The sequence below is a fragment of the Balaenoptera acutorostrata genome, chromosome 3, assembly GCF_949987535.1.
Source record: "Balaenoptera acutorostrata chromosome 3, mBalAcu1.1, whole genome shotgun sequence".
Classification (NCBI taxonomy): Eukaryota; Metazoa; Chordata; class Mammalia; order Artiodactyla; family Balaenopteridae; genus Balaenoptera; species Balaenoptera acutorostrata.
Window position 1 is genome coordinate 114,816,574 of NC_080066.1, and position 22,464 is coordinate 114,839,037.

At 34.1% G+C, this 22,464-nt stretch overlaps 1 protein-coding gene across 8 annotated transcripts in view; it reads left to right on the top strand.

The window, feature by feature from the left end:
- AKAP6 (A-kinase anchoring protein 6) overlaps nucleotides 1-22,464 on the top strand; it is a 583,878-nt gene that overhangs the window by 520,162 nt on the left and 41,252 nt on the right. For all 8 annotated transcript variants that reach the window (XM_057542788.1, XM_007180694.3, XM_007180696.3 and 5 more), the window contains one exon: nucleotides 9,487-9,702. In XM_057542788.1, coding sequence (XP_057398771.1) covers nucleotides 9,487-9,702 — 216 coding nt within the window. The remainder of the gene's footprint in view (nucleotides 1-9,486; nucleotides 9,703-22,464) is intronic.

A 22,464-nucleotide genomic window follows, 5' to 3' on the forward strand; every position in this document is an offset into this window, starting at 1 on the left:
CTGATCAACAGTAACTTTATGGCTGTGGCCACTTCTGGTTGGAACTCAGGGGCAGAGATGGTCTGAAAATGTCAAAATTTTCCAAGCTTCTTCAGCTCTCTTATGAAAGGCAATGTAGCATAGTGTTTTCATGAATTGGCTCTGAGTTCAGGTTGCATGGGTTAAAATCCTTTGCTGCTTATTTTCTGTTACTTAACCTCTCTGTGTCTCCATTATCTCAGTTGTAAAATAGGTAGATGACAGCAGTGTATGTCTCAGAGTGCTGTTGTGAAGATTCAATGAGTCCATACATATAAAGTACCTAAAAAATGCATAGCACACAGAAATACACAAAAACATTTGTCATTAGTGTAGGAGATTAGTGAAAAATAACTAAGAAAATACTACTAAGAAAAGAACTCTAGCAATTTATGGCTCAATGATTGTTGGTTATTATTTTGCATTCAAGTAAAGCTTGATTATTTGAAGCAAACGTAGCATTATTTTTATTTTGTTTTGGTTCAGATACATATAGTCAACTCAGAATCATCTTTGGTAAAGTATATGAAGTCTATCTGACATGTCAGGTCTCTCATTTTTGTACAGATACTAACAGCACAATAGATTACAATTTCATAAGATGTATCTAAATATATATGAAACTCATCACTGCAATAATTACACTTAACTAACATTCTTCAACTCCCACATTTCTTCAACTCCTTTTCCAGGCATGCTCTTCTATGTATACTTTTCTGTTATGTTTTATGATGTCTCTAGAAGTTAGGACAGCTATATTAAAAAAGGAACTGTATTTTTTTATCATATAGCCGAATGTTTTATCTGTTGACTGAGATTTATAGGTCTGTAGTTGTAACTGTATCCCAGGAAACTTTATAGCCATTACTTTAAAAAAAAAAATAAAAGTTCTACATTTGCATTTGTAAGTGTATTAATCAGTGTATTGATCCATGGTTGCAGAACCATGATAACTGACTGGATGGTATTGGTAATATCGAGTCTGTTGTCATAACACACTCTAAAGGAATGGAAAATTATCTGATTATATCATCAGTTTTGTGGTTGACATTATATACCTGCCCTTACTGAGAGATTTTAAAAACTAACAACTTTATTGAGATATAATTCACATACCATGAAATCTAATTTCAAAATGTTGTTACTACCCTGAAAAGAAACCGTTTACCCCTCAGCAGTCATTCCCTATATCCCCCGACTGCAACCCCTGGCACCTACTAATATATTTTCTGTTTCTATGCATTTGCCTATTCTGGCCATTTCATATAAATGAACTCGTACAACACATGGCCTTTTGTGTCCAGCTTATTTCACTTAGCATAATGTTTTCATCCATGCTGTAGTATGTATCAGTACTTCATTCCTTTTTATTGCCAAATAATATCCCATTGTATGGATATACTGTTTTTTTTAATCTATTTATCTATTAATGGATGTTTGGGTCATTTGCACCTTTTGGCTATCATGAATCATGTGGTTATGAATTTGTCTACAGGTTTTTGTGTGGTCATATGTTTTCAGTTCTTTTGGGTATATACCTAGGAGAGAAACTCCTGGACCATATGGTAATTCTGTTTAACTTTTTGAGGAAATGTACTGTTTTCCAAAGTGAGTTCATCATTTTGAAATCCCACCAGCAGCAGATGAGGGTTCCAGTTTCTCTATCTCCTCGCCAACATATATTGATGTTTTCTGGTATATTTATTTATGTTTTATTTCCAGCCTCAACCACTGCCACACCCCAACACACAGACAAATTTGCATATAAGTTCCATGAGAGCAGAAATCTTGTTGCCCACCGTTATATACCTACCAGTGAGAACAGTACCTGGAACGTAGGAGGCACTCAAGTACATTTAGATAGATAGGTGGATAATTGAATTATTATTAACATCACATTCCACTCGAAATTCCATGCTTTTTAAAATGTTGCAAAAGATATGGTTTCTTGGGCATTCCCTGGTGGTCCACTGGTTAGGACCATGCGCTTTCACTGCTGAGGGCACGGGTTTGATCCCGCAAGCCGAGTGGCGCGGCCAAAAAAAAAAAAAAAAAAATCTGTGGTTTCTTGACCTTTTCTTATGTGAATCCCCCAACTGTAATGCCTGTCCTTCTTCCCCTCCACGTTTTCGAACTTCAGCAACTTTCATGGCCTAGTTCTAGTCCTATGAATCTTTATCGACTCCAGCTGGTAATGATCTTTCTCATCTCCAAAGTCAGTGCCCATAATTTAGCATGTATATCAATTGCACATTACTTTTGGGTCACAGCCTCACTATTCACACGGCACATTCACCTCACTTACCTCATTTAAAACCTACAACAACCTGATGGGTTAGGTCTTATCAAAAACCTTTGCCTTGCATTGATAGCTATCATTTTGAGTAGCCAGAGGCTTCTCTTTACAGCCAGATTACAAGCCCTTAAGATCAGGTACCACATCATATTATATGCCTCTTATCCACCAATGCCATTCCTGTAATGAAAATTATGGTGTTTGGCACATAATTGATACCCAATACATGTTTATTGCTATAGGAAATATCATTCATGTGATCTTTGCCAACCTTGCCCCCAAATTATGATTCCAAACCAACCAGTCAAAAGCATCTTCTGGAGAATCATAGAGGTACCAGTAGAGCCTCTCATTTTTCCCACCTGCTATACATTCTTCTCAGACCATGGCTGTAGGCAGTAGCATTACCTGATGCCTTGTACCTTCCAAACAGTCATCAAGGTTTTGATTACTATGTAAACTCTCTGAGAGCAAAGCTTCTATTTAATTTAGCACAATGCCAAATATGTTAGAGTCATTAATTAGTAAATGACTTACTTGATAAAAATAACCAGAAGGAGTAAAATCCCCAAATACAGTACTCAAACAATCAACATTCTTTTTTTTTAAATTAAATTTTATTTTTTTATGCAGCAGGTTCTTATTAGTTATCTATTTTATACATATTAGTGTATATATGTCAATCCCAGTCTCCCAATTCATCCCACCACCACCCTCCCCCTCCACTTTACCCCCTTGGTGTCCATACGTTTGTTCTGTACATCTGTGTCTCTATTTCTGCCCTGCAAGTCGGTTCATCTGTACCATTTTTCTAGCTTCCACATATATGCATTAATATACGATATTTGTTTTTCTCTTGCTGACTTACTTCACTCTGTATGACAGTCTCTAGATCCATCCACGTCTCTACAAATGACCCAATTTCATTCCTTTATATGGCTGAGTAATATTCCATTGTATATATGTACCACATCTTCTTTATCCATTCGTCAGTCGATGGGCATTTAGGTTGCTTCCATGACCTGGCTATTGTAAATAGTGCTGCAGTGAACATTGGGGTGCATGTGTCTTTTTGAATTATGGTTTCCTCTGGGTATATGCCCAGTAGTGGGATTGCTGGGTTTTATGGTAGTTCTATTTTTAGTTTTTGAAGGAACCTCCATACTGTTCTCCATAGTGGCTGTATCAATTTACATTCCCACCAACAGTGCAAGAGGGTTCCCTTTTCTCCACACCCTCTCCAGCATTTGTTGTTTGTAGATTTTCTGATGATGCCCATTCTAACTGGTGTGAGGTGATAGCTCATTGTAGTTTTGATTTGCACTTCTCTAATAATTAGTGATGTTGAGCAGCTTTTCATATACTTTTTGGCCATCTGTATGTCTTCTTTGGAGAAATGTCTATTTAGGTCTTCTGCCCATTTTTTGATTGGGTTGTTTGTTTTTTTTAATATTGAGCTGCATGAGCTCAGCATTCTTAATTATATTAAAATTCTGGAGATCATCAAGCAAATACTAATAATATAAAGTTATCACTGGCTGAAAAGATCTATTCATTGATTGATTCATTATTTTTTTTAGCCATTCAATAACAATTAAAAAATAATTGGGGGTGGGAGGAATTGGGAGATTGGGATTGACACATATACACTATTGATACTATGTATAAAATAGATAACTAATGAGAACATACTGTATAGCACAGGGAACTCTACTTAATGCACTGTGGTGACCTAAATGGGAAGGAAATCCAAAAAAGAGGGGATATATGTATATGTACAGCTGATTCATTTTGCTGTATAGTAGAAACTAACACAACATTGTAAAGCAACTATATTCCAATAAAAGTTAATTTAAAAAATAATTGATCACCAATGGGTGTGGTCTTTAGGCTCTTGGCTACAAGTGTGACTCCAGAATCAGAACTTACAACTTCTATTTTTATACTTCTAAAAAACTACTCAACTAGATTAATTTTCTTATCTGAAAAACTAAGTTCCTCTGTTTTCTGTAGAGCAATGTTCTCAAACTTTAACATGCATTGTAATCACCTGTAGGGCTGGTTAAACCATGACTCATTGGGGCCCACCCCAGAGTTGCTGATTCACAAGAGATGGAGTGGCACCAGGGAATTCTTGTTTCTAACAAGTTTCCAGATGATGCTAATACTGCTTGGCCCGGGGAACACACTGAGAAATTTTGCTCTAGAAAATTTGGTCACAGGTAGCAGACTAAGAGAAGACAATTGCTCACCTCATGTAAATAGAATGGTAAAATACAGAAAGTGCAAAAAGGAAGAAAAGCACATGAAAAAGTGTAGAAAACCCTTGCAGCAAAGAGATGGAGCTGTCTGCTTTTATATGATCCTATTTAAACTAGAAGAATGTGCCTATCTTTTCACTTCTCTCTTTTCTCTCTGTATATTTCCTCACGCCAACTACGTTGAAGGCAGGTACCTATCATATACATATACAGATTGAAGTTTCTTTGTTGTGCTTGCCACATAGAAGGCATATTCAATAGATAGTGTTTAAACAATTGATTCATCTAGAAGGTAAAGTCATGTTTGACTTTTTAAATGGAATTGCTTCATAAATAATTTTTTAATTTGACACATTACCTAAAGTCCCACCACTTTGTTTCTATTGACCTACCTAACGATGTTACATTAACTGCTAAATAAAATTATGTAAGAGATATAGAGGCAAATTTCTTTGGAGTTTCTCAGCTAGATTTAATTTTTTTCTCTCTGCTTTTACCATATACCTGGTTTTGGTATTTTTTAAATTTCATTTTCCTCCTCATGTCTTTTTTCTCTATTTAGTTCTTACATTTTACTTATTGTGCATTTTGGTTCTTGGTCTAATTGTAGTTCTTTAATTGTAGGCTTATTTATATCCTTTTGTAATAGGAGATGACAGTATTATTTAATGTCAAGAATATGGGTGTACATTTGACTCTTGAACAACATGTGTTTGAACTGTACAGGTCCACTTATACTCAGATTTTTTTTCAACAGTAAATACTACTGTACTCTATGATGAGTGGGTTGGTTGAATTTGCAGATGTGGAACCCTGGATACAGAGGAAATGTGGGCTGGACATAAAGTATAATCAGATTTTTGATTGTGCTGGGGGTTGGTACCCCTAACCCCAGCATTGTTTAAGGGTCAACTGTACAAGTAAATATAATCATTCTATGCAATATGTGTGCATATATACATAAATTTAATGTATAATGAAGAATAAATTACCAATATTGGAAGCCTTACCTTCAGTGATGTTAAACTGAAGCCAGTGGCAGGAATGATGTTACATCACATTTGGCTCCATAATATGAGTGGTTTCAACAGTCAGAGAAGTTCCTAAAGCAAGTCAGGAGAGGAGAAAAACTCCACATAAACCAAAAACACCCCTTTGTATCACCACTGGTGAATTGAAAATCATATTGATAGTTTATAAGTATAAAGCAAAAATCTTCCATCTGTTGGCAGCTCTCTTATAACATGTCCAAAAAGATATGTTTAAAGGGTTGGAGATTTGTAAAGGAAAAAACAAATTAGAAATTTTGATTTTCACTTTTATATACTTCTCAACTTTTATAGCAAATATGCTTTTTGAGTAACATGAGGAAGCTGAGTAGAAGTGTGAAATAACCAAATTATATAGGTCATTAGAGACTTAAAAGTAGAACACCGAACTATATTCCAACAATTGGATTCTAAAGTGATACTAAGACAATGACCTCCATACTAACAGAGGTAGCTTTGTAGGAAAAAATTCCTAAGGTTACCAAATAATAATGATACTAAATACATAACTAAATACAAAAATAATGATAATTAAATACATAACTAAATACAAAAGCATTTGGAATAACTTTCTCTTAGATATATTGATAATTAGTTCTCCTTCTTTCTTTTTATATTTTCTTTCCCACTTCTTTCCTTTCTACTTTTCTGGGAAGACAATATGGCTGTGCTTGGGAACCAACGTGATCTCATTGGATATCAAGGACAGTGCTTCAAAACTGGCAAAAATGAAAAACCTTATAAACTTTTCTGTTCCTTACTTCCTTTTCCATCTGCTTTACTCTCTCTTTTCTCCAACACACTGGGTACTCCCAGGGTCCCAGGCTACTTGCTACTGGACCTTCTGTCCTTATAACCACAGCCACCCAACTTGGACCATCTGGCTCACGTTGTTTCCCTGAAGATTTCACGACTCCTCCAATAACAACCTGCACAAACTTCTGTTAGCACCTACCTCTCTGAATTATTCTTGGTACTGTATAGTCCACCTCCAATAGACTCTCAGCTCCTTGAGAGAGGGAGCAGTAACTTGCTCCTTTTTGAAGCTGCCATGCCTGAAGCAGTGCCTGGCAGATGCAAGGTGCAATACACATTTGAGGAGGTCTGAGAGGCAGGGATGAGTCTGTCTTATTTCTGTGCCTTACTTAGATTGCTTAGCTTGGGTTTCTGTTCTGTTCTCTGAAAATGTAAGCCAAAAATAGTTATAATAATCATTTTGTTCCTATGTCGTTATATTTAACATTTCTCTATGCATAGTGTATCATGGAAATAATGTGAACTCTACTGATTCTAAGAAACATTACCAGCAAATGCACTGATTTTATTTAGTATGTGTTTGTGATTATAAATAAGCATGTACATTTTAATGGTTGTCATGGAAACACATTTATGTAAAAGAATGTTATCTTATCAATTATATCACTTAGATGTAAAAAAGTACTGAAAAATATGTTGGCCATGTAAAATTCTCAGTGTTCCTCTCCTTTTAAATGTAGTGTTATTTCCGAAGTGTGCATATAGAATAATCTAGAATGTACACTAAGTTCTTTGAATATTTAAAACTTTTTAAACTGCAGAATTGTGGAGATCTGAAAATCAGATATTGAGTGTCAACAGTGTCAACAGTTTTTAAAAACAGCTAACACAGTTTTAAAACCCGTAGACTGTCATTAAGATGTCGGGTGGGGATCATCTGGATACTTAAATACTGGATACAATCTAGATACTAATAAAAAGTTATGGCCAATCACCTTTATGAAAATTTCCCCTAGCAACCTCACATGTCCTGTTTCAGAACTTTGAAAATGCCTGTGAGGTGAATGAAGCCCATTGGGCTGCTTTGTGAATATCACCTAATGTGGCTGTGCTAAGTCCACACATAACCTTTCGTGTCATCCATGGCAAATTCTCATTTAGCTAAGAAACATAGGGACTTTTTGTTGGCTGGAGAAATGCAGTCATTATTTTAGTCAACTTAAATTGGAGTTTTGCAAGATCCAGTTTTGTGACATGGAAACATCTCTTTTGATTTTTCTAGCCCTTTATTTTTAACAATTTAATGACAAAACACAAACAAAAAACCAAAATCTTCAACATGTATATTCATAGAACTCATTTGAATCAATCCCAGTTGGCTATATTATTATCTTGAAGTGTTTAATATTGGGCCAAAAAATGACAGATATTAAGTGGGCTTGATAGTTTGACTTGCTCAACAGTTCTAGAGCAAGAGAGCAAATTATTGAAGGGTGTGGGTGTGTGTGTGTGTGTGTGAGAGAGAGAGAGAGAGAGAGACAGAGAAATAGAAGGAGAGGGGGAAGGAAGTGTGGGGAGGGTCAGTTAGCAGGATTGGGAGAGGTAATGGAAACAATGCCTATTGCTTTGGTAGACCCTCAAGTTTTATCTTTGAATGTGTAGGGGTTTCTCCTCATTCAGCATTGAACTAATGAATAGCATCAGTAAAGAAATTTGTCAGACCTGATGGTTCTATCAGGAGTTATATAGGAAAATAGTAATGATCCCTAGGAAAATAAATAAGGGTAAGTTCAAGAAACATAACAAAAAATGCTGTACTGGTATAAACTGAATAATAAAATTCCTAGTCATATTTTGCTGTAAATAGAGGTATGGGCATTCGTCATTCACCTTATTTAAAATTCAAAAATATTAAAGGTACGGGGTTCTCTCATTAGAGAAATAATAGAATTCCAGCTATTACTGAGTTAGGGTTGTTTAAATGGCTGTAGCATGTATTATATCAATAAGTGGAACATCTGTATGAGACGTCCACCTGCTGATCTACTACCACTCTGCACATTTCAATGAACTGCACTTAATCATTTTAAGACTTCTTCTAATGAAGCCTTATCTAGATTAACATTTTAAGCACAAATACTTTTAGGCATTAAAACTCTAGCACTAAATGAAATTGCATTGTCTTGTTTATCCTTGTTGATTAATAAGCAATCTGTTAACTGTTAGAACAGTCCAATTGTGGCAGTAGAAGGAGATTAGTAATTCAGTGATGTTTGTGGATATAATCATCGTTTCTCCCGAAGGCTTTGAATTAGAGTATCACTTACACACTGTCCGTAGGCAAAGAAGAGATATAATATTTTTAGACATGTGTACCCACTATTTTGCTTGAATCGTTCAGCTTAGGGTCACTGCAGCAATACAAATGCTTCTGGGGGCAAAATCTTACTTTGATGCATGCATATCTTTCTTAAATAGTGTGAATGTCTATTAAAAGAAACACAGCAACTAACAAATAATGCATTAATAATCCAGTATCCTAATTTCTGTTTTCAGAACATTATTGCTTTGTTAATCGAGTTTCGGAAGAGAAATGTTGCTTATCGTTTTTTTCAAACAATAGCTGTTATATATCAATTTTTTTGCAATCTTATTTAACTTATTTCCAGCCAGTAGAAAAGTAAACTTTTGGCTCCAAAGAATCTAAGAGTAAATTTGGAAATACTCCATTTCCTTTTGGAGGACTTTTCTGTCTTTTGTGTTTCCTATGACCTTGAATCAAAGCATGTCAACCTGTTTGGCATAAATGCTTTATTTCATTAAGTTAATCACCTAGATATCAAGGTGGGACCCGACATTTTAGATGTAGAAATCAGTTTAAAAAAAGAAAAAGGGAAGAGGAATGAGATGCAGCTAAATTCATCGGCATCAGTTGGGTGTCTGTAGAAGATCTCTAATCCAAAGGCAACTCCAGAGTCCTTCTTGTCCTATTGTTCGCAGCTGAGCGTATCACTACAATTTAAAATTATGGTGAAATAGGGTGTTTTATGTTTTAGGGAAATCTGCCCTAGAAACACTAATGGATCCATCCCTTTTTCTGTTGCAGTCCCTCTGTTGTGAAATAAAGCAGCGACGTCGTGGAGTGGCCTCCATCCTGCGATTATGCCAACATCTTCTGGATGACCGGGAGACCTGCAATCTGAACGCGGATCACCAGCCCATGCAGTTGATCATTGTAAATCTTGAAAGAAGGTGGGAAGCCATTGTCATGCAAGCCGTCCAGTGGCAAACACGGCTACAAAAGAAGATGGGAAAGGAACCTGTAAGTGATGATTTCTTTTTTAAAGCATAATGCTCTCTCATTTTTCTTAGAAAAAAGAAATTCTTTCAGGGCTTGGAAAATGTGTTCGTCTTACAAGTGGTTTTGCTAACTAAAGGGATAGCTCTCTCTAACCGTTAAAAGAAACTCCTTTTATCATAACACAGAGATTCATTTGCCTACTGATAAGATGTATTTTAGTCTCATTGTCTTTTAAAAAATTCATATGGAGACTTTGCTTAACCTTACCAAACTAAGGTTTGGTAAACCTCACCAACAATATCATTAATCATACAATACCCCATGAAGATTTTGCTAGGAGGTGGTTTACCACTCTCGGAGCATATGGAGCAATGTGTATGCTTTACAGACAAGGCAACAAAGTATACAGTTTACCTTTTCTTTACATGATATGAATTAACACCATCCACGTGTAAAACAATCTCCATTGCTCCTGCTTAGCGCTCCTTCCAATACAGTTGCATTGCTGAGAACTAGCAAGTTTCCTCTGAGAGTTTTAATGCAGTGCTCAAGGTAGAGGTCGGGACCCCTTTTAAGAATTTTCCAAATTGACTGTAAATTCAAGCTGTTGCTAGATGAAGGAAATATATATATATAACTAGAGTTGTTTTATTATAATGTAGAATACACACTTGTCCAGAAAACCTTAAGGGAGAGGATTTATTGATAAAAAGATTACATTCCCCAAATGACCTTGAAGTTAGTGTCTGTTAGTTGAAGGCCTAATTCTCATGTTTGACTTACATAAATGAAATACACACACACATACATACATACATACATACAATGGAAATTTTTTCTTGTATATTTATATTATCAGTTCTATGTCTTTGGAAAGTTCAAGATTCAAAATTGTAAAATCAAGTATAATAATCCTGACACTGAAAAACAAGCTTCTCTTATGAATTCTAATTTTAACAAAACCTAAATATTTAGGTTATCTGATGTGTTTGGCATTGGGGACTGGGAACAGAAGGGACAATGAAGCAGTAAGCCTTCTAACTCTTTTTGCATCTGTAGTTATGTTGAGTCTAGGGGGTGATTTTATCCTCAATAGTTCACTTTAATTGTTTTGCACTGGAGTCATTAAATTTCTTAAGACTTCCAAGTTATTACCAGTAATCAGATTCTATATAATTGGATGTCTTTTCTTGAAATGACCTATTTGTTGTGAAGCTATTTAGCTAGAGTGTTTTCTTTTCTTTTCTTTTTCTTTCTTTCCTTCTTTCTTTCTTTCTTTCTTCCTTTCTTTCTTTCTTTTTCTCTGAGTGTTTGAAAGCATAGAAGAGGTTATTTTTTATTGTATAGTTTGAAACATCTAAGCATAATAGTGGTGATAATAAAATTTACACAAAAACCAACTGCATCTGAGAAGCTCTTAACATTTTGGAAGCATTCAAGCTGCTTTGGAGGAAACAAAACTGGGTTTCTTTGGAGATTTATTTGAAATCGTATGATGAGGGATGCAGGACTGGATCTCTGCAGACTAGCTGTAGACATTTTTATCCTACTTCTGTGGTAAAGGGGTAAGCTTTAGCTTTGAAACCCTGGCTGCTTCTTAGAGGCTCAAGCTACTACAGAGAGGTAGATAAAAATTGCAGATAGACAAAACACCCCCTTTTCTTTAGGTTGGCTGCTGAATGTTAGGTTTTCTGGAATGATGAGGTAGCAAATAAGGTCCTCTGTGCTAAACAAGATTGAAAATCACTCGAGAAAGGGATAGAAGAGTAGCGAGTGGCACTAATGCCAGCAATACAATGAACACCGTGTACCTCATTATGTTGGAGATATTTCTTGCTCTGATCTCTGTTGGTTGGGTCAAGAGTCCAAGTTGCTTTGATGGGCAAACAAGTATTTTACCAACATGGGAAGCTGCCTTTGTAGAGACTCAGAAGCCTCTAAGTGGTCTGTTTGCTTTTTTATCCTATGTCCCCACCCCCATGCCATCCCCTTCTTGTGTACAGGGACTTTCACTGCTATATTTCTAGGGCCTGGGACATTCCTGCGTATAGTAGATGTTTAATAGACATTTGCTAAATGAATGAATACAAGCTTTCAATTGATAAATTTTGTTTCATTCTGGCATTTGGTTTGGAGTTACTATTTCTATATTAATTCTCAATGTTCATATTCTCACAAAATGGCTTTGAGTGTTATGTTCCTATTTGAATATTTCACCTTCATGAGATCACCAAGGAGATGCCTTTTAACCTTTCTTCTTGCCTGGTAGGGTCAGTTTTTCCAAGTTTTAAAGTATGATATGAAGTCCCCCATGGTATACTCTCTTTTCTTCAAATTATTTCTGAAGGAAATTCTCTATGAGATATTGAATAAAGTCATTCTGAAAGTGTGGGCTAGGTTCTGGCACTTAGAATTAGAAGCTCTAATTCTATCTCCATGTTGTAGAATTTTCTTAGTCACTTTGGAAATAGCTTGTATAAGAGATGTCACCTAATGGTCGATCCAGTGCTCCTCATTTTTCATGTTACATCTGTTTGTGTGATGATTTAATTACTGTTGGTCTTCTCCACTAGTCTGAAGAAGGCAGCCACACGCCAGTTTCTGCTCACCTTTACATTCCTAAAAGCCCTACATAGTATGCAGGACTTAACAGGTACTCCATAGTATTTGTTAAATAAGTGAATTTTCTCTAAGTGATGCTCTACAGTAATCAGTGTTAGAGATTTAAAGGTAAACAAGATATCCTCCTTCTCCTCAAAAAGTATAGTTAATACAAATATGCAAATAACTATGATGCTAGGTCTACTGAGGTAATTATGGGCTTCAAGCTTACAGTTAATACTGACAAAAATATGGAAACTCTTTCCATAGTATTCAGGAGAATTCAGATAAATGTACATATGTTAATTAAGCAAGCTTCTCTATTTCTCCTAACTAGGTAAATAATGAATCTCTCTCTCTCTTTTAACTGGAAGAAAGCAAAAGATCTTGTATTAAATTCTGGGAGTTAAAACAGACAAAACCCAAAAGCATCTTTCTCCCTTATCATCAAGATTTAAAATTGCATAATTATTTGACACTACACCTTGTTCTTTCTACATTCAAGCTCTTTTCCCAGACTTATTTGGTTTATTTTTGTGTTACCTGTAAAAAATGACCTCTGTCTATACTTTGTATGCTTTAATTCTAATTTTCGTTTGAATCATATGTTTTTATTTCTAGTCTCCTGCCTTCTTTCTATGATTCAGGCTCCACATTTTGGCTAGCAATACCATGTGCCTGAATTACCTTAGATCATCCCACTTGCCAAAAGAGCGTTCTGAATTTGTGATGTGTTAATTATAGAGAACCAGGATTTTTTCTATTAAAAGTTTGAATCTCACTTCCTACAATAGATGCAAATTAAAATATATGAGCCAACTATGGAAACACGAAGAATCCATACCAATAATCTATACATCCACTCAGATTAATCATTAGCAAAGAGAAGATAACTTATTGATGAAGGCCATAGACCTTCTTCCTCTAAAAATACATGGGCAGACTTCCACTTCCAGCCAGGATTGAGTAAAGGACCAGGACCCTTTTACCTGAAACAATTTAAAAGCTGGGTAAAATCACAATTTTAAGACCTTGGATACCAGGCAATGAAGAGATGTGAAATGATTGAAGTGATACTATGATTACTCAAATTTCTGCCTAGACAGAGTTTTCAGGTCACAGTGTGCAAAGAGGAAATCCATGCAGAGCCTAGCATTATCCCTGTGTTGAGGGGACAGGTCTGGGAGGCTGAGGAGGACAAGGCAGCTAAAGTTGCTACAAGGCATAGTACCAGAGAGGAGAGAGCTGCACAGAGAGATGACTCTAGAGCTATGCAGAGGGATCCTTTTAAATCTTGAGCAGAAGAAACCACCTTAAAAAATTAGAGGGAACAATCCCTGGAGCTCACACACAGCTGAGAATAGTTCCTTTTCCCATCAGTCACAGTAGAATCCTTATTATTCACAGGGCATGTGATACAGTACCAAGAACAGTTTTGCCTTAGTAATGGGGCAAAATTAGACTAAATGCTACTCTAGTCTTGCCCAAAAAGCTTAAAAGCAAGACCTGAAAGGATCAGACTCTTTCAAAGTTATTTAACTATATCCCAGGACAAAACTCAAGAATGCTTATAAGCATCTAAGTATCCAGCATCCAGCAAGGTAAAATTTATAGTGTCTGGCGTCCAGTCAGAAGCTTCCAGTGTACAAAGAAGAAGTAAAATATCTTTGAAAATGAGGAGAAAATTCAATTAATAGAAACAAATCCAGAAATGACATATTACAGATTTAATAGACAAGAACACTAAAAGTTATTTTTCTTGCATTCCATATGTTCAAGAAACTAGAAAATATATTGAGCTTATTTAGTAGAGACATTGAAGATATCTGTCTAAAATCAAACTTCTACAGATGAAAACTATAATAACTGAGATAAAAAATACCCTGGATGGTATTAACAACCAAGTAGACAGTGTGGAAGCAACAATTCATAAACCTGAAAACATAGTGATAGAAACTGTCAAAAATGAAACAAAGGGGAAAAAAAAAGACAAAAACAAAAGCATAGCATTAGTGAGCTGTGAGATAACTTCAAGCAGCCTAATGTATATGTAATTGGAATCCCTGAAAAAAGGGCAGAGGGAGAAACAATTTTTGAAGAAATAATGACCCAAATTTTCCAAATTTGATGAAAACTATAAACCCACAGATCCAGAATGTCAACAAACCTTAAGCACAAGAAACATGAAAATAACTACACCAAGGGGTATTCTGTTCAAATTGATTAAAACCAGTGATAAGAGTATCTTCAAAGTAACTAGAGGAAAAAGATACATTATATACAGAAAATAAGAAGGAAGAGTTATAGCATACTTTTTTTCAGAAATATAATACAAGTCAGAAGATAGGGGAACAACATCTTTAAAGTATTAGAAGAAAATAACCCAGAATTCTATACACAGAGAAAATACTATTCAAAAAGGAAAACAAAAATAAATTGTTTTCAGATATCAAAACTTTAAAAAAATCATCATCAGCAGAACTGCAAGAAATGTTAAGGGAAATCCTTACAGGAAAAAAGAAAATGGTATTAGTGGAAGCCTGAGTCTGCACAGAGAAATGAAAAGCACTAGAAATACTTACTGTGTGGGTTAATATGAAATGTCTTTTTTCATCTTATTTAAATCTCTTTAAATGATAATAGATTGTTTAAAGCAAGATAATAACAATGTATTATGGGATTTATAACACATGTAGAAGTATAACATATGACAAAAATATCACAAAGGCCAGGAAATGGAACTATACTATTGTATGGTTCGTATATTAAGTATAGTATCACTTAAAGATATATAGTATCACTTAAAGATGGATAAGTGGTATAGAATGGTATAGAATCACTTAAAGATAAATAAGATAAAATACTACGATTCTTTAAAAACACAAGAAGCTATAACAAATAGGCCAACAAAGGAAAGGAAAGGAAATCATTTTAAAATATCACACACAATGCAGAAAAAGAGGAAAAATAGGAATAAAGAACAGATGTAATATATAGAAAACTGAACCAAGTGCATCAATAATTCTGTTAAACATAAATGGACTAAAAACCCCAATTAAAAGGTAGTAATTAACAGATTGCATTAAAAAAGCAAGACTGAACTATATGTTGCCATTTTAATTATAAAGAAAAATTAAGTTAAAAGTAAAAGGATGGAAAAATATATATTAAGCTAATGCAATCAAAAGAGAGTTGGAGTGTCCATATTAATATTAAACAAATTAGAGTTCAGAGCAAAGAATATTACAAGGTATAAAGAAAGATATTTCTTAGTGATAAAGTGCTAATTAATCAAGAGGACACACCATTACTAAATGTTTGTGCTGTAGTAACAAAACTTACAAATTCATAAATCAAATACTGATACAATTACAAGAAGATAAGAATATACAATTTGGGGCAGAGATTCCAATACTTTTCTCAATAATTGATAGTACAAGTAGACAGAAAATCAGTAAGGATATAAAAAACTTGAATCACACCATAAATCAACTTGACCTAATTAACATTTAAAACACTCCATCCCACAACAGGAGAATATACATCCTTTTCAAGTGTTGACAGAACATCTACCAAAATTGACTCTCTTCTGAGGCACAGAGCAAGTCTCAAATTTAAAAAACATTCTTATTACACCCTGTTCTCTGACTATGATGGAATTAGTTTAGAAATAAATATTAGAAATATATTGGAAAAGTCCTCAAATATAAGGAAAGTAAATAACACACTTGTCTACAACTCCTGGGACCAAGAAGAAATGAAAAAGGGAAATTAGAGATTATTTTGAACTGAATAGAAATAGAAAAAATATTAAAATTTGTACCAACGAAAATTTGCCACCAAAATAATAATCTTAGTTTTCACATTTATGCAACTAGAGAAAGACAAATTAAACACAAAGTAAGTAGAAGAAAGTAAATAATAAAGTTTAGAGCAGAAGTCATTGAAATTAAAAACAGAAAAAAACAATAGAAAAAAGTTAATGAGGAAGAAAGCTGGGTGTTTTTTGTTTTGAGATCAATGAAACTAATAAAGCTCTAGCAAGACTGATCAGGGAAAAAGGAGAAAAGAAACAAATTATCATTATCAGGAATAAGAGATAGACATCACTACAGACTCTACTAATATAAAAGAATATAAAGTAAATACTATGAATAATTTTATGCCATTAAATTCAATTATTTAAATAAAATATACAAATTCCTTAAAAGTTGCACACAGTAGACATTTACTCAAAAGGAAATACACAACCTGAATAGCTCCATATCTGCTAAATAGATTAAACCATTAGCTTAAAATTTCCCTACAAAGAAAACTCCAGGCCTAGACAGCTTTATGGGTAAAGTCTCCCAAATAGTTAAGGAAGATATTATACTAATTTTATGCAAAATCTTCCAGAAAATTGAAAAGGAAGAAATACTTCCCAACTCAGCATTACTCAAAGACATTACAAGAAAACTGCTGACCAGTATCCCTCATGAATATAGATAAACAGATTCTTAACAAAATTTTATCAAATAATCAACAGTATATAAAATAGATAACACATTATGACCATGTGAGGTCTAGAAATGCAAAATTAGTTTGAAAAAAAATCAGTATGATTCACCACAAAGAGAAAGGAAAACTACGTTCCAAGGTGTGCAGAAAAAGCATTTGCCAAAATCCAACATCCTTCCTGATAAAAGCTCAGAAACCTAAGAATAAAGTAGGAACTTCCTCAACTTAATAAGGGACATATACAAATAATCTACAGGTAACATCATACTTAGTGGTAAAACACTGAATGCTTTTCTTCTAACATAAGAGGAACATGGTAAGGATGTCCATTTTCACCATTTCTATTCAGCATTGCACTGGAAGTTTTAGTGAGTGAAATAAAGCAAGAAAAAGGAATTAAAGATATGCTGCTTGGAAATTAAGGAGCACAGTTATCTTACTCATAGGCTCTATGGTCATCTATGTAGAAAATGCTATGGAATCTTCAAAAAAGATCCTAGAGCTAATAAAGGATTTAACAAGGCTGTAGGATACAAGATCAATATATAAATGTCAGTTGTATTTTTATGTACTATCAATTAACAATCAGAAATTGAAATTAAAAACTATCATTTACAATAGCAGCAAAAATATGAAATGTTTGGGATATATCTAATAAAAATATGGAAGACCTATATGCTGAAAACAAAATATTTCTACAAAATATTACTGAGAAATTATATAAGTGAGTGATGAACACTGTACTGTACACTATATGCTATACTGTGTTCATGGATCAGAAAGCACAATATTATTATTATTATTTGTTTTAACTTTATTGGAGTATAGTTGATTTACAGTGCTGTGTTAGTTTCAGCTGTACAGCAAAGTGATTCAGTTATATGTACACATATATTCATTTAGATTCTTTTCTCATATAGGTTATCACAGAATATTGAGTAGAGTTCCCTGTGCTATACAGTAGGTCCTTTTTGGTTATCTATCTTATATATAGTAGTGTATGTATGTTCATCCCAACTCCTGATTTATCCCTCCTCCACCACGTTTCCCCTCTGGTAACCATAACTTTGTTTTCGATATCTGTAAGTCTGTTTCTGTTTTGTAAATAAGTTCATTTGTATCATTTTTAAAATTAGATTCCACATATGAGTGATATCATATGATATTTATCTTTGACTGACTTACTTCACTTAGTATAATAATCTCTAGGTCTATCCATGTTGCTGCAAATGACATTATTTCATTACTTTTTATGGCTAATATTCCACTGTATATATGTACCACATCTTCTTTATCCATTCCTCTGTCGGTGGACATTTAGGTTGCTTCCATGTCTTGGCTATTGTAAATAGTGCTACAGTGAACACTGGGGTGCATTATCTTTTTGGATTATGGTTTTCTCCAGATATATGCCCAGGAGTGGGATTGCTGGATCATATGGTAGTTCTATTTTTAGTTTTTTAAGGAACCTCCATACTGTTCTCCATAATGGTTGTACCAATTTACATTCGCACCAGCAGTGTAGGAGGGTTCCCTCTTCTCCACACCCTCTCCAGCATTTATTGTTTGTAGACTTTTTGATGATGGCCATTCTGACCAGTTTGAGATGATACCTCATTGTAGTTTCAATTGCATTTCTCTGATAATTAGTGAGGTTGGGCATCTTTTCATGTGCTCTTTGGCCATCTGTATGTCTTCTTTGGATAAATGTCTATTTAGGTCTTCTGCCCATTTTTTGATTGGGTTTTTTTTTTTTTTTTGACATAGAGCTGCATGAGCTTTTTGTATATTTTGGAGATTAATCCCTTGTCGGTCACTTCATTTGCACTTTCTCCCATTCTGTGGGTTGCCTTTTCGTTTTGCTTGTGGTTTCCTTTGCTGTGCAGAAGCTTTTAAGTTTAATTAGGTCCCATTTATTTTTGTTTTTATTTTCATTACTCTAGTAGGTGGATCAAAAAAGATATTGCTGCAATTTATGTCAAAGAATGTTCTGCCTATGTTTTCCTCTAAGAGTTTTATACTGTTTGGCCTTACATTTAGGTCTTTAATCCATTTTGAGTTTATTTTTGTGTATGATTTTAGAGAATGTTCTAATCTCAATTTTTTACATGTAGCTGTCCCGTTTTCCCAGCACCACTTATTGAAGAGACTGTCTTTTCTCCACTGTATATGCTTGCCTTCTTTGTCGTAGATTAATTGACCATAGGTGCATGGGTTTATTTTTGGGCTTTCTATCCTGTTCCATTGATCAGTATTTCTGTGTTTGTGCCAATACCATACTGTTTTGATTACTGTAGCCTTGTAGTATAGTCTGAAGTTAGGGAATCTGATTCCTCCAGCAACATTTTTCTTTCTCAGAATTGCTTTGGCTATTTGAGGTCTTTTGTATTTACAAATAGATTCAATTTTTTTTTTTTTTTTTTTTTTTTTTTTGCTCTAGTTCTGTGAAAAATGCCACTGGTAATTTGATAAGGATTGCATTGAATCTGTAGATTGCCTTGGGTAGTATAGTCATTTTGACAATATTGATTCTTCCAATCCAAGAACATAGTATATCTTTCCATCTGTACGTGTCATCCTCAATTTCTTTCATCAGTGTATAAGAGTATAGGTCTTTTGTCTCCTTAGGTAGGTTTAGTCCTAGGTATTTTATTCTTTATGATGTGATGGTAAATAGAATTGTTTCCTTAAGCACAATACTATTAAGATATCAATTCTCCCCAGATTTATCTATAAAGTCAGTGTAATACAAATGAAAATCCCAGTTATGTTTTTGGTAGAAATTTATAAGCTGATTCTAAAATTCACATGGAAATGCAAAGAAACTGGAATAGCCAAAACAGTTTTATTTTATTTTATTTTATTTTAAATTTTTATTTTATATTGGAGCATAGTTGATTAACAATGTTGTGTTAGTTTCAGGTGTACAGCAAAGTGATTCAGTTATACATATACTTGTATCTATTCTTTTTCAAATTCTTCTCCCATTTAGGTTATTATAGAATATTGAGCAGAGTTCCCTGTGCTATACACTTGGTCCTTGTTAGTTATCTATTTTAAATGTAGTAGTCCAAAAAAGTTTTTTAAAAGATGAATAAAGTTGGAGGACTTACAGCTCCTAATTTCAAGACTTATGATAAAGCTATAGTAGTGCAGAGAATATGGCATTAGTGTCAGAGCCAATAAATAGATCAGGATAGATATTTCAGAACTAGAGCTCCACATGAATGATTAATTGGTTTTTGACAAAGGTGCAAAGGCAATTCCAAGGATAGTCTTTCAACAAATAATCCTGGACTAACTGAAGATCCATATGCACAAATATGATATTGAACAATATATTGCACCATATACAAAAATGAGTCAAAATGGGTCATAAACCTACATGTAAGATGTAAAATTTTAGAAAAAATATTATAGGGTAACGTCTTTCTGACCACTGGAAGAATCATAAAACGTAAAGAGGAAGCTTTTTGGAGTGATAGATATATCCATGATCTTGACAGTATGATGGTTTTGTGCATGTATTCATATGTTAAAACATATAAAATTGTACATTTTAAGTCATGCAGTTTATTTTATGCCACTTATTTCTCAATAAAATGGTTTAAAAAACACATGGGCAGATACAGAATTTTACATGTAATTACAAATGGGTGGATAGATTACCTTGAAGCCTGACAGTGAGAATCCTTGCCTGGGAGTAAGTAAGTAAAAATAAGCAATCATTTTCTGAAGAACCAAAATAATAATAATAGTAGTAATTATAATAGCTAACACAGCACTTATTATGGGTCAGGCACTTTTCTAGGTGATTTACGTTTTAAGTCATTTAAAACTTTTGATAAACATATGATATATGTAGTATTATTCTCTTAATTTTACACATTGAGGCAAAGAAGGTTTCAGCAACTTGTCCAAAGTAACCCAGCTAGTTTGTAACTGATCTGGCATTCAAATATAGGCATTTGGGCATTTTCACTCCAGGGTCAGTGTCCTGAATCAACATCCTAAATTGTCTCTCTAAGATGAAGCCTTCTTTAATGATAAGGGTGGTGTGTATGCCACCACTTTTCTTTTCAAATCAAGTATAGTAATAGGACTTTTATAAATACAAATAGAGCCTAGTGGATTTTGAAATTAAGTAATCCCATTTTTCCAATACAGTTTAGGAAATCATGGATCAAATTTCTTCATTATCATAGGTTATATCTAAAGAAGTTTTCATTGCCAAAAATCAACCATATCTAACTGGGCTAGGAAAAGCAGTACTTTTTAAAAATGAGAACCTTAAGAAAGACGAGTAAATAAGCATTTTCCCATTCAAAGTACTAGAAAAACTAGAAAAGAGAATTTGGGCTGCCATGTGTGTTGGTTGACCACTGATAGCTCATTAACACTTATTTAAGCATTACCTCTAGATATTTGAGCTTCTTATTAAATTTACACATTCGTCACAGAAACTCCTGACATTCATAGAATTTGTCTCAAGAAAGCCAGTTTTCCAGAAGTGATTTGTATGTATCACAAATCAAATTTCTTTTTTCAAGTGCTGTCTCAATAAACTTCTCTCTACCAGACAGGTTCAGTCTAATATAGATCCGTTCCCTCAGGGGAATTCACAAAGTTGCTAACACAAGAAAGTTTTATATATCTTAAGGAAATGTATTTCTCAGTTTATTTTATTTTCTCGTGTTAATTTTGTTTGTTTGATTGTCTGGCAAAGATCCCTCTAAAAAGCCAAGTAGTATAAGGATTACTCACTATGAGGACAGGACTGTTTGTTATTTGCTAGCAGTATTGAACATGTACCATGTCCTGGTCACTGGGTTACCATTTTTCATACATTATCTCATTTAATATTCATAACAACTTGAAGAAACTAAATTTTTGAAAGATTAAGTAAATTGTGCAAGGTCATAGAGCTAGTAAGTGGAGGAAGAAGATCTGGATCCATGCATACCTGATTCTAGGCCTTTCAACTCTTTCAGCTCTTAAAGGGTCTATCGATATAATTTTTTATTGAAGTATAGTTCATTTACAATATTGTGTTAGTTCCAGGTGTACATCAAAGTGATTCAGGTATATATATATATATTCTTTTTCAGATTCTTTTCCCTGTTAGGTTATTACAAAATGTTGAGTACAGTTCCCTGAGTTCCCTGTGCTATACAGTAGGTGCTCATTGGTTACCTGTTTTATATATAGTAGTGTATACATGTTAATCCCAACTTCCTAATTTATCCCCCCCCCCACCTTTCCCTTTGGTAACCATAAACTCGTTATGGTCAATATTTTTTACTCCAAAAGTACTTCTAAAAGTAATAGAATGATTTTATGTAAAACTCTTTTGAGTTTGCTGTTGAATCCAAAGATAAAAATGAAGGGAAAAATGACCTGACATTTAATACATGTATGAGGCTTAGATGGAAAAGTATTTTCAAAGTGTTGCAAATGTAAGGCTCTTTGGGTGTTGATTTGGCAGTAAAGTTTGGGATTCTGTCATAAATATACCTGTTCTGCCAGTCTTTAAAAGATCTTTGTACAGTACAACTCCTTTTACCAACTCAGTTTCTTCTATCATCTGCAGCATATGGATGGATGCTGTACCTATTTGAAAATACTCAAAATAAATCAAGACATAAATTAATAAGTGAAAGGACAGAAGATGTTCTTTGGTTT